Source organism: Meles meles, chromosome 6, assembly GCF_922984935.1.
Source record: "Meles meles chromosome 6, mMelMel3.1 paternal haplotype, whole genome shotgun sequence".
NCBI lineage: Eukaryota > Metazoa > Chordata > Mammalia > Carnivora > Mustelidae > Meles > Meles meles.
The window spans coordinates 111,683,488-111,699,964 of NC_060071.1; the positions used below are offsets into that span (position 1 = coordinate 111,683,488).

Consider the following 16,477-nt stretch of genomic DNA (forward strand, 5'->3'; position numbering starts at 1 on the left):
GGCCAGGAGAGAATGAGATCATATTTTCAAAATGCTAAAACAAAAAACTGGCAAATCAAGAATAGTACACCCAGCAAAATTGTCCTTCAGAAATGAATGAGAGATACAGACATTTCTAGACAGACAAATGCTAAGGGAATTCATTATCCTTTGAGGAGCTTTACAGGAAATTTTAAAAGGAATTTTTCAAGTTGAAATGAAATGACACTAAGTAGCCACAGGAAAACATATGAAACTGCAAAATTCACTGGTAAAGGTAAACATATAATCAAATTCAGAATACCATAATAATGTATTAATAATTTGTAAATCACTTTTATCTTTAGTATAAAAGTTAAAAAACAGTAATATTAACAAACAGATACAGCTACAATAACTTGTTAATGGATACACAGTATAAAAGATGTAAAGTGGGGCACCTGGCTGGCTCAGTCAGTGAAGTGTCTGATTCTGGATCTTGGAATCATGAGTTTAAGCGCCACGTTGGGGGTAAAGATTACTTTTAAAAATGTATTAAACAAATAAAGGGAACTTTAAGATAAATAAATAAAGCACACACCTATATAATGCCCACCCTTTAAAAAAAAGATGTAAAGTATGACATAAATAACATAAAATCTGGGGAGGCGGATGTAAAAATGTAGAGTTTTTATATGCAATTGCAGGTACATTATATCAGCTTAAAATAGTGTTATATTTATAAATGTTTCATGTTAACCTCATGGTAACCACAGGTGAAAAACAACCTATAGTAAATACACAAAAGATAAAGAGAAAAGAACTATGAAAAACAAATCACAAAGGAAGACAAGAGAGGAATATAGAACAAATGAATTTTAAAAATACTCGGAAAACAATTAACTAAATGACAATAGTAAGTCCTTGTTTATCAATAATTATTTTAGGGATACCTAGATGGGTCAGTTGGTTGAGTGCCCAACTCCTGATTTCATCTCAGGTCATGATTTCGAGGTGGTGGGATCAAGTCCCACGTTGGGCTCCGTGCTCAGCATGGAGTCTGCCAAAGGTTTTCTCCCTCTCCCTCTGCCCATCTACTCTCATGCTCACACTCTATCTCCCTCTTGAAAATAAATAAATACATCTTTTTTAAAAAAGCATTCAACATAAATAGACTAAATTCAAAACATTCAACATAAATAGACTAAATTCAAAAGATACAGAGCTGAATAAATTTAAAAAACAGTAAGCAACAATATGCCACCTATAAGAAACTCACTTTAGCTTTAAGGACACACAGAGGCTGAAAGTAAAGGGATGGAAAAAGATATTTCATGCAAATGATAACCAAAAGAGAGAAAAGGGTGTTATACTTATGCCAAACAATATAGATATTCAGTCAAAATCAGTCAGAAAATACAAAGAAAAAAACAAAGAAAAGTCTCAATACTATGATAAAAAAGATCAACTCACCTGTGCAACCAACACTAAACCACCTGAATATTTAAAGAAAATATTAACATAACTGAAGAGAGAAAGCAATACTGGTAGAGGACTCAAATACCTCAATTTCAACATTAGAAAGATCATCCAGAAAGAAATTAACAAGGAAACAGCATACCTGAATAACACTGTAGACAAAATGGAACTAACAGCCTTATACAGAACATTCACTCTAACAACACACGAATATACATTCTTCTTAAGCACAAATGGAATACTCTCCAGTAGAGAGATCATATCTTGAGCCACAAAGCCACCTTAATAAGCTTAAGAAGACTGAAATTATATCAAGGGTATTTTCTAGCCACTAGAAATTAACAGCAGGAAGAAAATGAAAAATTCACAAATACGTGAAAATTAATCAACACACTCCTGAACAACACTGGTCAAAGAAGAAATCAGAAGTATCTTGAGACAAATGAAAATGAAAACATAATATACCAAAACCTAAGGAAGTGATGCAGGAAAAGTTCTAAAAGGGAAATTTATAGCAATAAATGCCTACATTAAGAAAAAAGACCTCAAATAAACTAACTTTACACCCAGGAATTAGAACAATCTAAGGAAGAACAATCTAAGCCTGAAGCTGGCAGAAGGAAGCAAACAAGAAAGATTAGAGCAGAAATAAATAAAATAGAGAAGAGGAAGACAATGGAAAAAATCAATGAAACAAAGAGTTGGTTTTTTGAAAAGATTAAAAGGTTTTGCAAACCCTTACCTAAATCAACCAAGAAAAAAAAGAGGAACCCAAATAAGCAAAATTGTAAATGAAAGAGGAGATATTATACCATAGAAATACAAAGGGTCATAAGAGGCTACCATGAACAATAATAAGACAAACAATTAGATAACCCAGAAGAAATGAATTAAATTTCTAGAAACATGCAACCTACCAAGACTCAGTCATGAAGAAACAGAAAAACTGCACAGATCAATTATTAGTAATGAGATTGAAGTTGTAACCAAACCTCCCAACAAAGAAAAATCCAAGACCAGATGGATTTCACTGATGAATTGTACCAAACATTTGAAGAATTAATACCAATACTTCTCAAACTCTTCTGAAGAGAAGAGAAGAGAAGTCAACACCCTCCAACTCATTTTAAGAACATTACACTGATACCAAGTCAGATGAGAACACTACAAGAAAAGAAAACTACAGGCCAATATTCCTGAGGAATAGAGACAGAAAAATTCTCAACAAAACATTAGCAAACCAAACTCAACAGCACATTAAAAGTATCATACGCAATGACCAAGTGGGATTTATCCATGGGTTGCAAGAATGGGCTCAATGAGCACAAGTCAATAAACATGTTATTTCACATTAATAGAATGAAGGATACAAATCATAAGATCCAGGGGCGCCAGGGTGGCTCAGTTGGTTTAGCAACTGCCTTTGGCTCAAGTCATGATCCCGGAATCCCAGGATTGAGTCCCACATCACAACTCCTGCTCAACAGGGAGTCTGCTCCTCCCTCTGACCCTCCCCCTTCTTGTGCTCTCTCTCTCAAATAAATAAATAAAATCTTTAAAAAATATATGATTCACTCAATAGATGCAGAAAAAGCATCCGGCAAAACTCAACACCCACATTCATGATAAAAACTCTCAACAGATTGAGTACAGAAGGAACATACTTCAACATAATAAAGGGCATCTATGACAAGTCCATCACTAACATCACAGTCAATGGTGAAGAGCTAAATGCTTTCCTTCAAAATCAGCAATAAGACAAGGGTGCCACTCTCACCAGTCCTAATCAGTGTAGTACTGGAAATTCTAGCTAGAGAAATTAGGTAAGAAAAGGAAATAAAGTCATCCAAATAGGAAAGGAAGAAGTAAAATGGTCTGTTTGCAAAATGACATGATCTTATCTACAAAAACTCTAAAACTCCACACGAAAACTGTTAGAACTAATCAACAAACTCAGTGAAATTTTGCACTATAAAATCAACATACAAAAATCAGTTGCATCTCTACATACTAATAATAAGCTATGTGAAAAAGAAATAAAACAATTTCATTAACAATAGCATCAAAGACAATAAAATACTTAGGAATAAATTAAACCAAGGAGGTGAAAGGTCTGTCCACTGAATACTATAAGACATTGATTAAATAAACTGAAGACACAAATAAACGGAAAGATATCCTGTGCTCATGGATCAGAAGAATTGTTATAATGTCCATACTGCCCAAAGACATCTTTGGATTCAATGCAATCCCTATCAAAATTCCAATAGCATTTTTCACAGAAATAGAAAAACAACACTAAAATTTGTATGCAACTTCAAAGGTCCCCAAGTAGCCAAAGCAATCTTAAACAAGAACAAAGCTGGAAGCATCACACTCCCTGATTTCAAACTATGTTACAAAGATATAGCAATCAAGATACTATCATACTGGCATGAAAACAGATACACAGATCAATGGAACAGAATCAAGAACTCACAAATAAACCATGTATATACAGTCAACTAATATCTGGAAAAGGAGGGGGCACATGGGTAACTCAGCAGGTTAAGTCTCTGCCTTTGGCTTAGGTCATGATATCAGGATCTTGGAATCAAGCCCTGCATGGGGCTTCCTGCTCAGCAGGAGTCTGCTGCTCCCTCTCACTTTCCCTCTGTGCTCTCCCCACCTCTGTCTATCAAATAAATAAATAACATTTTTTAAAAGATAGTTGGAAAAGGAACCAAGAATACTCAGTGCAGAAAGGATAGTCTCTTCAATAAGCGGTGCTGGGAAAACTGGATATTCACATGTAAAAGAATGAAACTGGACCCCTACCTTACACTACTCAGAAAAATTAACTTAAAATGGATCAAATGCTTAAAATACAATGCCTGAAACCATAAAACTCCTAGGAGAAAACAGGGGAAGAGCTCCTTGATACTGGTTTTGCAACAATTTTTTTGGTTACAATACCCAAATCACAAGCAACAAATGCAAAACTAAATTAGTGAGGCCACACTCAACTAAAAAAGCTTCTGCACAGAAAAAAATCAAAAAAGAAAAAAAAAGAAAGAAAGAAAAAAAATCAACAAAATGAAGAAGCATTCTGTAGAATGGAAGAAACAATCTGCAAACCATATATCCAATAACGTGTTAATATCCAAAGTATATAAGGAATTCAATACAACTGAATAGTAAAAAGTCTAATAATTCATGTTAAAAATGGGCAGAGGGTATGAACATATTTCCAAAAACATACAAATGACCAAAAAGTTAATGAAAAGATGCTCAACATCACTAATCATTGGGGAAATGCAAATCAAAACCATAGAAATACCACCTCACATCTGTCAGGATAGCTAATATTGAAAAGATAAGACATAACAATTATTGGTAAGAATGTGGAGAAAAAGCAACCTTTGAGCACTACTGGTGGGAATATAAATTGGTACAACTACTGTGGAAAACAGTATGGAAGTTCCTCAAAAAATTAAAAATAGAAGTACCATATAATCCAGTAATTCCACTACTGGATATTTATCCAAAGAAAACAAAAATATTAATTCAAAAATATAGGGGAGCCTGGATGGCTCAGTGGGTTAAGGCCTCTGCCTTCGGCTCAGGTCATGATCCCAGGGTCCTGGGATCGGGCCCCGCATCGGGCTCTCTGCCCCACGGGGAGCCTGCTTCCTCCTCTCTCTCTGCCTGCCTCTGCCTGGTTGTGATTTCTGTCAAATAAATAAAATATTAAAAAAAAAAAATATATATATATATATACATGCACCCCTATGTGTACAGCTGAATAGTTTACAATAGCCAAGATATACTTGCAACCCAAGTGTCCATATACAGAGGAATGGATAAAAAAGTGAGAAACACACACACGCGCGTGAGTGTATGTGTACAATGGAATACTACTCACCCATAAAAAAGAAAGAGGTCCTGCTATTTGTGACAACATGGATAAATCTAAGGGGTACTAATGGGACTGGAATAAGTCAGAGAGGGAAAGGCAAATATGTGTTTTCACTTAGATACGCAATCTGAAAAAAAAAAAGAAAAAAAAACACAAAAAAACCAGACTCTTAAATACAGAGACCAACCTAGTGGTTGCCGAGGTTGGGATGCAGTGGGTGTGGGGAATACAAGAAAGAGATTAAGACGTTCAAACATCCAGTTATAAAATAAATGAGGGGATGCCTGAGTGGCTCGGTTGGTTGAGTGTCCAACTCTTGATTTCGGCTCAGGTCATGATCTCTTTGGTTGGGGGATCAAGCCCTACATCGGCCTCCAAGCTTAGTGAGAAATCTGCTTGAGATTCTCTTTCCCTCTCCCTCTGCTTGCTCATGCACTCTCTCTCTCTCTCTCTAAATACATTTTTCTTAAAAAATTGTCAGAGGAATGGATATATTTTTTAAATCATTATGTGCCATATATATACATACATGTGTATATGTATATATATCGTTATGTTATATACTACCAGAAAATAATATAACATTGTACATCAATTATTATTCAGTAATAATTTTTTAAAGTGGGTATATAGGGGTAGCTGGCTGGGCCACTCAGCAGAGCACGGGACTCAATTTTAGGGTCATGAGTTTGAGGCCCACATTGGGCACTGAGTTTCAACCCTTTAAAAAATAATTTTTAAAAAATGTGGTGTATATATATATATGCAAAGGAATATTATTTAGTCATAAAAAAAGAACTGCTGCCATTTATGACACCATGGATGGACCTTGAGTATCATGCTGAGTAAATAAAAGAAAAACAAATACAGTGTAATCTTATTATATGTAAAAATCTAAAAAAAGTCCAATGACAGAAACAGAAAATAGAATGGTTGTTGCCAGGGGCCAGGAGTGGAGGAAATAGGGAGATGTTGCCCAAAGGATACAAAGTTCCAGTTGTAAGGTGAGTAAGTTCTGGGGATTTAATACACAGCATATTAAATATAACAATAGTGTATTATATACTCAAAAGTTGCTAAGAGAGTAAAACTTAAATGTTCTTACTACAAAAAAAATAGTACTAATACAGGGTGACAGATGTGCTACCTTCCTAAATTTATTGTGGTAGACACTTTAAATTATATAGATATATCAAACCATCATGTTTGTAGACCTCAAACTTAAGCAATGTTATTTGTCTGTTATATCTCAATAAAGCTGGGAGAAGAAGTAGTAAAAAAATAAAACTAAAGTATAAAAAAGATAACAGAAAATACAAAAAATATAAAAAACCATGCTCTTGTCTAATTATGTTAAAAATGAAAACATTTCATTTTTTAAATTAAACAAAATTATAATGCTGTATAATGTGTTCAAAGTCTCTCTTGGTGAGCCTGGGTGGCTCAGTCGGTTAAACACCTGTCTTCACTCAGGTAGAGGGCATCAGGCATTGGGCCCCTTGCTCAGCAGGGAGCCCTCTTCTCCCTCTGCCTGCCACTTCCCCTGCTTGTACCTGCATGTGCACTCTCATTCTCTCTAGCAAATAAATAAATAAAATCTTTAAAAAAAACAAAAAACAAAGTCTCTCACCTTGTTCCATTATATTCACTAATTACATTTAGTCCTCCAAACGAGATTATTTTACACATAATGAAATAAACCCATACAATGGTTTTCTCCATTAGAATGTAACTACATTAGCTCTCTGAAAATGAGTTTAATATAAAATCCCCTTCAAAAGTCAACACTCCAAATTTTTCATAAGCTAATTCTATAGCTAACTATTCCTCCAGATATTTACCTATAACAATTCAATTATAAGGACCATTAGTTGAAGCACTGTGCTGTAACAATTCCTATTGATAAATTGTTTCTAAGGGCATCACTAAACATATCCAGGGTGGTAGAGCTTTATAACAAATAGGTAGGCCTCCAAAGAGTCCAAAACACTGGATATACTTTAAAAACAAAAAACTCCCCCAATGTACAAAGTTTCTGCATTTTTCAAGTAATATTTTTACTATGCATATCCTATTATATTAAATAATTTAACTGATAAACTTAATATATGTACTGTTAATGTATGTACTGTACTTGTCTTTTTCAATAGTTTCTTGACAAATAGTAAATTGGTCCTGCATATAGTCTTCATGCTTATGAAAAACATCACATGTTGGCTTCCAGCTATAGAAAAAAAATATTGTAATTAGAATCTCAGAATGATAAATTGTAAGAGATAATAAAATTAAATTTCATTATTTAAAGATAAATGAATCTTGCTCTTCATGGAAAAAACAATCTTAAAACAAGAAAATATTCCCACCTCCCATCATCACCACTACCATGATTTAGGCAATCATACATATACTCAAATACCAATATCCATTAATTTTTACATAAAACCCATTGTGGAACCATGACTAAGGAAGGAGCAAGTATTACATGGCTAGTCTATGTATTACTATGGTATTTCTAGAATATACTGTGCAACACTGCAACATCAGGCTTCCTTCTCATCATACTTCTAACATCTTGACTAAGAAATTCTTTTGGAATAAGGATTCAAAGAACTAGAATAAGAAATAGGGGCGCCTGGGTGGCTCAGTGGGTTAAAGCCTCTGCTTTCGGCTCAGGTCATGATCCCAGGGTCCTGGGATCGAGCCCCACATCGGGCTCTCTGCTCAGCAGGGAGCCTGCTTCCTCCTCTCTCTCTGCCTACCTCTCTGCCTACTTGTGACCTGTCAAATAAATAAAATTAAAAAAAAAAAAAGAAAAAGAAATAAAAAGAGGTTTTTTCCTCCTTTAAAACTTAGAAAGTCAGGTTGCTATACCCTCCTGAACTAGAAAGAAACTAGGCAAAAATGAGTTATAAAATCAGATAGTAAGAATGAAATGAACAGTTATATATTTTTTGTTTTATTTCAAGACTTGAGAAATGCTACCAAATATGAAAAATCTAAAATTTGCATATACCATGTGAGCTTCTATTCTAAGTGTTGTTCAACTATTTCCTCTAGCTCTTTTTCCAAATCTTTCAAATATGATTTTCAGATTCAAAAAGTGCACATGCCCACTTTGGAAGCACAGAAAAGCATATGTAAGGAAATAATTATCATCCATATTCTCGACACTGAATAATAACTACCATTATTGTTTTAATAAACTATTTCCACATTTTGTTATAAGTATATATTTAACTCTTTTTTAAAAAGTTTATTTATTTGAGGTGGTGAGAAAGACTAGGAAAGGGGCAGACAGAGAGAGAATCTTAAGTGGACTCGGCACTAAGTGCAGAGTCCTATGCAGGGTTCTATCTCACCACCGAGCTGAAACCAAGAGCTGGATGCTTAACTGACTGTGCCATCCAGGTACCCAATATTTAACATCTTTGAGATCATATTCATATATATAACAATGTATCCTCCTTTAGCACCCGCTTGTAAATTATATACATTTTCCTTGTCACTAAGAATTCATTGTAAAGGTTTTAATAAATATATCACATTCCATAATTTATCTAAGCAATCCCATATTGTTGACCATTTTTGCTTAATTTAAGTTTTTCTATTGTAAATAGAACTTTTACTTAAATATTTGTCTGAATTTCTAATCATTTCCTTAGAAAACATTCTCTAAAAATGGAATTAAAAGTCAAAGCTTATACATATACATATTCTGAGTATTCTAAAAATTCTGTAAGAAATACATGTTCACTAAAAAGCTATTCCTTGTAAACATTTTGATGTATATATTCCTAGATTATTTCTAATTATATATAAATACACAATTACTAAATTGGTTTCATACTATGAATGTTGTTTTATTCCATTTTTCAGTTTGGAATATACATCTTTCCATGACAATAGAAAGCTAACATCTTTCTGTGTCAATAAATATACACTTACAATTTTATTGGTCGATACTGTTCATTCACATGCATATACCAAAATTCATTTAACCCATCACTTAATGTTGAACATTAGAGTTCTTTTCAATGTTTTCCTATCATAAAAAATGCTGAAATAAATACCCTACTGTACATTATATCCTTAAGAAAATGCCCATTTCCTTATGAAAAATTCTCAGAAAAGGAAACTTTTAATCAAAAGTCATGCTTATTTTTAAAGCTTTTTAAAAAAATATACTGACGTGTCACCCAAAAGGTTTACACCAGCATACCTTACTATAGTGTACATGATTAAATGACTTATTCCCTGGTCAACACAGGATATCATCTTCCTTTTAATTTTTGCAAAACTTAAAGGCAAAAAGACCATTTCATTATTGCTTTAATTTGGATGTCTGATTACCAGTAAGACTGGGCATTTGTTCACATGTTTGTTAAATATATATTTCTACATGTTGATGTTTACCTGTTTTCTTTGCCCATTTTTCTAGTGGGGCTTTTCCTTTTGCTTATTAGTTTCCACAAGTACTTTATATTTTTATTGTTTTTATTTTTGTTAAAAGATTTTATTTATTTATTTGAGACAGAGAAAGCAAGCACAAGCAGGCAGAAAAAGCAGAGGGAAAGGGAGAAGCAAGCTCACTGCTGAGCAGAGAGCCCAATTTGGGGGTCAATCCCAGGACCCTGGGATCATGACCTGAGCCAAAGGCTCAACCCCTCACTTAACCTAGGTGCCCCTACTTTATATGTTTAAAAACTAACCCTTACTTGACATTTTTTCTACCTTATCTTTTGCCTTTTACATCATTTGGGGGCATTTTTCTTTTTGTGTGTAGTCGTAATTATCCATTGATTCCCCGGCAGTTTCTACTTTTGATGACACACTTACAAAGGCCTTCTACTCTCGGGGCACCTGGGTGGCTCAGTCATTAAGTGTCTGCTTTCGGCTTAGGTCATGATGCTAGGATCCTGGGATTGAGCCCCATATTGAGCCCAGCATCAAGCCCCACATCGAGCCCCCGCTCAGCGGGGGAAAGCCTGCTTCTCCCTCTCCCCTACCCTTGGTTGTGTTCCCTCTCTGACTGTGTCTCTCTGTCAAGTAAATATATAAAACCTTTTTAAAAAGAAAGAAAAAGAAAAAGAAAAGACAACAGCCTTCTACTCTCAAAGATTACATGGTTACTTATATTTCTTTCAGTACTTTTTTGAATTCATTTCCCACATTTAAATCTCTTAACCAGTATGCTGAAATCATGAATTAGAGGTATATTATGGTATTAAAATCTGTCCTTGGAACCCAGCAGAGATTAAGCTTGAATGAAGTAGTATATCTTAGATACAGCAGGTTCTAAGGGGAAACTACTTTTCCAGCACCCACTGCAACTAGTTTAAGGAAACCACTGGTAAAACCTCCTACAAAAAAACTTAAATCAAAATAAAAGAGAAAGTTCAATAATACTGAACTGTACTATCAGATTGACAAATAATTTAAACAAAAATTTAAACATAATTTCACTGTTGTCAAGGGTATGAAGAAACAGGAACTTTCTCAGACACTGTTGGCAGAAATATGAATTTATATAATCTTTTCATGGAAAGAAGTTTGGCATTACCTATCAAATGTTTAAATGTGCATACTCTTTGATGCAACAATTGTACTTCTAGAAGCTCATTCTATAGCAACAGGTCTATAAACATGGAAGGATACCTGCACATGTTGCTCATAGAAGGGAAAGACTAGAAACCTAAATGTCTATTAATAGGAGAATGGTTAAATAACTTAAGATACACCAATACTATAAAATTCTATGGAGTTGTTAAAGAATGATATCTATACATAATCACTACATGTATAGCATCATTTACATAACATACTGCTAAATTTTTTAAAAAAATAGTAAGTATGGTATGATTACATTTTGTAAAAAGAAAAAATAGATATATAGATAGATGTACATATAAGTCTATGTAATAATGACATTGAATTTTTACTGAAAAATGTCTGAAAAGATAGAATCGTTAAAAATTATTACCTCTAAGGAAGAGGATAGGGTTGAGGTAGGAACTGCAGGCAGGGAATAACTTTTTACAGTACACATTTATAAAGGCTTTGAATTTTTATACTAGGTATCCATTACTTTTACAAAGGGGAAAAATCAAAAAGACATTAAAATTCTGAATAAAAAATATTTTAAAATAAGATTCTAAAGTATAGTGGTGATACAAAGACAATGGTCTACATAAAGTACAGAAAACTAACACATTTTATTTTTGTAATATACAATAAAGTTCCATTAGTAAGTCTTTATTTCAAAATGTTTATGTCTCATAATAAATTTGAACACTGGGATCCAGAATCTGAAGCCATGCTGACAGAATTCTTAACATATTGAATACTTTTACTTTGAAAGGCAACTTATTTTAGGCTAGATTCCCCTAGAAAAAAATAAAATCTTAAAAACTCAAAGATGGAAATTATTTCAAATATATTTAGCTAATAGAAATTTTATATACTGAGTCTGTATTATTCAAGATTCTGTAGACTATTTGGATCTGAATTAGAGAAATCTTACAGCACTTGTATTTTTCCTTTGATCCTCCTATGATCCCTTTTTACCAAAGCACGTAGCAAAGCAAGTTAAGACCCGACTCATTATTTTGCTAATACAAAACACTACTTTAAATCAACAGTGTCTTCAATTATAAAATACTATAAATTATAAATAACACAGACCTTGAATAAAAGATCTAGCGACATTTCTTTCAAATACTCACTTACTACAGTTGTCTTTGATCTCCTTACTATGTTTACAGTAATGACCAATTTCCTCATCTGTTGTGTTTATAGTTTCATGTATCTTACAAATTGTTGCCTTGTTTTCTTTAATATCTTCAAGGCATTCTGGAAAGGAGAAATGTTTAAGATGAAAATCATAAATTCAAAATAACAAATACAGAGGGAGAAGGTATAGGTATAGCAACTTACCTAAAAGGAGGAGAATTAGAGAACTGAGAGGAAGTGAGGCTTGAGATGGAAAGGCCCTATACTAAAAAGCACAGAACCAGAATCAGGCTTGCTCCTAGACCTAGAAGCAAAGGATTTGTGTTTGGAAGGGGAGAAGTACATGTGCAATTAACATTATACTGTGTTAACTAATTGGAATTTATAAAAACAAGAAAGGAAGGAAGGAAGGGGGGGAGGGAGGGAAGGAGGGAGGGTTGGTTCCTGTCCATCATCTTTAACATAAGAGGGCTAGATTAAGTGATACCTAGGATCAATGGCATCTTATGACAGTATGAGTTCATGTAAATATTTAGTCATGTAAGATACTGACTTGTTTTGGTTTTGAAAATGTAAAATTCCTCTTCATCAATTCCATGTCAATTAATTACTAAATACACATTCAACTCACTTGTTTTTTGTTACTAGTAAACAATACAAGATAAAAATAGAATTTAAGTATTAAAATAAATTCTTTTTTTATTTTATCTGCATTCTTTTTTGTTGCAGAAAGGTAACCAAATTCTATCTTTTCAGAACTATCAAGAAATTAATGGTTCTATTTTATGATAGCTTTTATGCAGGATCTTAAAATACTATATTTATGTAATTTGCTTTGCCATTTCTCTCATAATATCATTTTTCAGAATTATTCCTGAAAATGGACATCCATCAGTCCTGGCCCCTGACTTTTGGTGATGTTTAAAAAGATTTTAAAAATTCACTCATGTGATCCAAAATCTATAAAGAACTTATCAAACTCAACACCCAAAACCCAAATAATCCAGTTAAAAAATGAGAAGACACAGACATTTTTCCAAAGAAGACACAGAGAGAGCTAACAAGACACATGAAAAGATGCTCTACATTACTTATCATCAGGGAAATACAAATCAAAACTACAATGAGATATCACCTTGCACCCATCACAATGGCTAAAATTAACAACAAATGTTGGTGAGGATGTGGAGAAAGACAAACGTTCTTACATTATTCGTGGGAAGGTAAACTGGTGCAGCCACTCTGGAAAATGGTACGGAGGCTCATCAAAAAGTTAAAAACAGAACTACTCTGTGATCCAACAACTGCACTACAGGGTATTATCCGAAGGATATAAAAATACTGATTGGAGGGGTGCCTGGGTGTCTCAGTCAGTTAAACATCCAATTCTTGATTTGATCTCAGGGAGGTGAGTTGAAGCCCTGGATCTGGCTCTGTGCTAAGTGAGGAGCCTGCTTAGGATTTTCTCTCTTCCTCTGCCCTACCCCCTCACAAATGCTCTCTCCAAAAAAACCCCAAAACAAAACAAAAACCTGATTAGAAGGGGCACAGGCACTCTGATGTTCATAGCAGCATGATCAACAATAGACAAATTATGGAAAAAGCCCAAATCTCCATCCACTGATGAATGGATAAAGAAGATGTGGTGTAGGGGCACCTGGATGCACAGTCAGTTGGGGATCTGACTCTTGGTTTCAGCTTGAGCCCTGATCTCCATGTCCTGGGATCGAGCCCCCCCATCAGCTCCATACTCAGCAGGGAATCTGCTTGAGATTCTCTCTCCCTCTCCCTCTGATCCTCCCACTCATGTTCTCTCTCTTTCTCTCTTGCACTCAAATAAATAATCTTTAAAAAAAAAAAAAAGATGTGGAGCATACATACAATGGAATATCAGTCATGAAAAAGAAGGAAATCTTGCCGTTTGCAACAAGGATGGTGCTAGAGAACACTATGCTAAGCAAAATAAGTCAGTCAGAGAAAGACAAATAACACAGTATTTCACTTATATGTGGAACTTAAGAAACAAAACAAATGAACATGGGGGAAAAAGAGAGAGGGGGACAAACCATAAAACAGACTCTCAATGATAGAGAACAAACTAAAGTTTGCTGGGGGTGGGGGAGAGGTGTGTGGGCCGACCGGTTAAATGGGGGATGGGTGTTAAGGAAGGTGCTTGTGATGAGCACCAGTGTTGTATGTAAGTGATGAATTGCTAAATCCTACACCTGAAATGAATATTATACTTCATGCTGAATAACTGGAATTTAAATAAAAATTTGAAACTACAAAAAAGCAAAAATTTAAAATTCACTCATAGGTTTGAAAGAACCTGTTATCTGAGAAAAACAACATTTTCAACTGTGCTTAATTAAGGTGTTCGGTCTGCTTAAAGCAAAATTCTTCAACACAAAGTAATTAAATGCTAAATACAGAAATTTATTACTGAAAAGCCATAGTTAGGGCAAACAGTCACTAGACAGATAAAACTAGAACAAAAGTTATAATCCCCACTATAAGTTACCCTAAACAAGGCAACTGCTTATTATCTTATATGCCATAAAAAACTTAAAAGCTAGAATAACTCTATCATGCAAAACGACTTACTATTAATTCGTTGAAGCATATCTTCTTTAGTGCTTATATCTTGCTCATACTGGAAAACTAAAAAAAAAAATAGTGACTTCACTTCATTATTAAAATGTTAAATGATAATACAAATAGTTACTTATTTCTTTATTTTCATTTTATACCTACCAAATTCTAGCAAAAGTCTGTCCAAACTGACAAACAGGCTGTCATTCATCTTGGATACTATATTAAAAAAAAATTGTAAGGAGAGATTTTCTGAAGTCCTATGCAAAACAGCATATATTCGTGCGGTAACTAGGCATTATTTCAGAAGAATGTGGGGGGAGCAAGAACTGAGGAGGAAACAGTCCCCTTCAGCCCAATACTGGGCACAGCCCTAGAAAGGCACTTAATAAATACTTGCTCGATGTCACTGCGGGACTGAAATATCTAGGGGCCGGGGGAAGCCTTAATAATCGTTTATACGTGGTATTGTCACACGTCACTGAATATTCTGGAGTGCACGGACACCAAGATTTCTCAAAGGGATATGCCTTTTAAAATCATCTCTCTGAATATGCCCTTTTTCGGCGCGTGGACTACTACGCGCCGCAAGATTCCAAAGAAAGTCCTTAACCGACACCAAAGGTAAAACAAAGCGAGAGTGCAATTTTACACTTAACGAATTTACCACCCAAAATGGAGAAAGTAAAGGTTTTCACAGGACTGCCAAGTCTCATTACAAAATACGCCCGAGGCGGGGTCGTTATTACTCTTCCCGCGCGTTCTGAAGCACGAAGTTCGCTCAAGACCAACACCCTCACAGCCCAGGCGCTTCTGCTCACCCGGATCCCTCCCCAACCCTCCAGCCAGGCGGCGGTGCCCACAGCTTGGGGAGGCGCTGGGCCCAAGGAGGAGGCCACGCGCCGACAAGCCCTCACGCGACCGCTGGTGGAACTCCAGAGACTGGGCCCCCCAACCCCCCAGATCCCTCAGAGCCGCCCGCGTAGCAGGAATAACCGCCACGCACAGGCTCCTTTTCCCAGCCACCTCAACGGCCCCTCCGGGACCCGAACGTTTCACGTCCTCCCTTCTCTGGGTCCCACAACTCGACTCAGGGTCTCGAGTTCGGGGTAAGCCACGCAGAACCGACACTGAAATGCCGCCGGAGTCCGCTTCCGCCCCACCCAGCCCCGCGAGACCCCGCGAAGAGGGCAGCGGGAGCTGCAGATCGCGCTGAGCGAGATCGAACTCCCCGCGAGACCAGCGCTGCTGCAGTCACCCCTTCCCGCTGGGCGAAGCGTGAACCAAGCACCCTAAAACCCTAGAGGTGGTGCTAGAGTCAGAGAGCAGCCCTGAAGGGACGGAGCAGGAACCTCTCAGGGATTTTCCTACTGCCTTGAAGACAAATGTTGTCTTAAGACGATTCATTCCTCTTGTAACTTAACAGTTTAAAGAAGTATTTTCAGAGAACAGCAGTAAATTTGATATGGTAACGTGAGAGGAAAAACCTCGCATCAATCATCGGAATTCAATTTTGCATTCAGTATTTTCAAAACTTCTTAAAAAGCAAGCATAAGAATTCAAATACATTTTCATTCAACAAACATTCTGAGTGACTCATTTTAGTTTCAAATAAAATGCACATTAATATTTTTAACCCACTGAGCCACCCAGGCGCCCCGCACATTAACATTTTTGTCCAAACGCTGCCTTTAGATAATTTGTGCTCTTAGAATTTGTCAGCATATCCAAAGTGAAAAAAAGGGTAGAGAAAAAATAATTTAAGCAAGTCAGCCCCCAAATTGCTTTCATTATTAATATATTTGTGGTAAAGGCTTTCAA

General features: G+C 35.5%; 1 protein-coding gene across 1 annotated transcript in view; it reads right to left on the reverse strand.

The window, feature by feature from the left end:
* The window catches only part of C6H14orf39 (chromosome 6 C14orf39 homolog), a 53,098-nt gene extending 38,231 nt beyond the window's left edge, over nt 1-14,867 (reverse strand). Inside the window, exons 1-4 of the mRNA XM_046009628.1 lie at nt 14,819-14,867; nt 14,669-14,725; nt 12,058-12,184; nt 7,470-7,559 (exon numbers count right to left, since the gene is read on the reverse strand). Coding sequence (XP_045865584.1) covers nt 7,470-7,559; nt 12,058-12,184; nt 14,669-14,725; nt 14,819-14,867 — 323 coding nt within the window. The remainder of the gene's footprint in view (nt 1-7,469; nt 7,560-12,057; nt 12,185-14,668; nt 14,726-14,818) is intronic.
* Between the last annotated feature and the right edge of the window lie 1,610 nt (nt 14,868-16,477).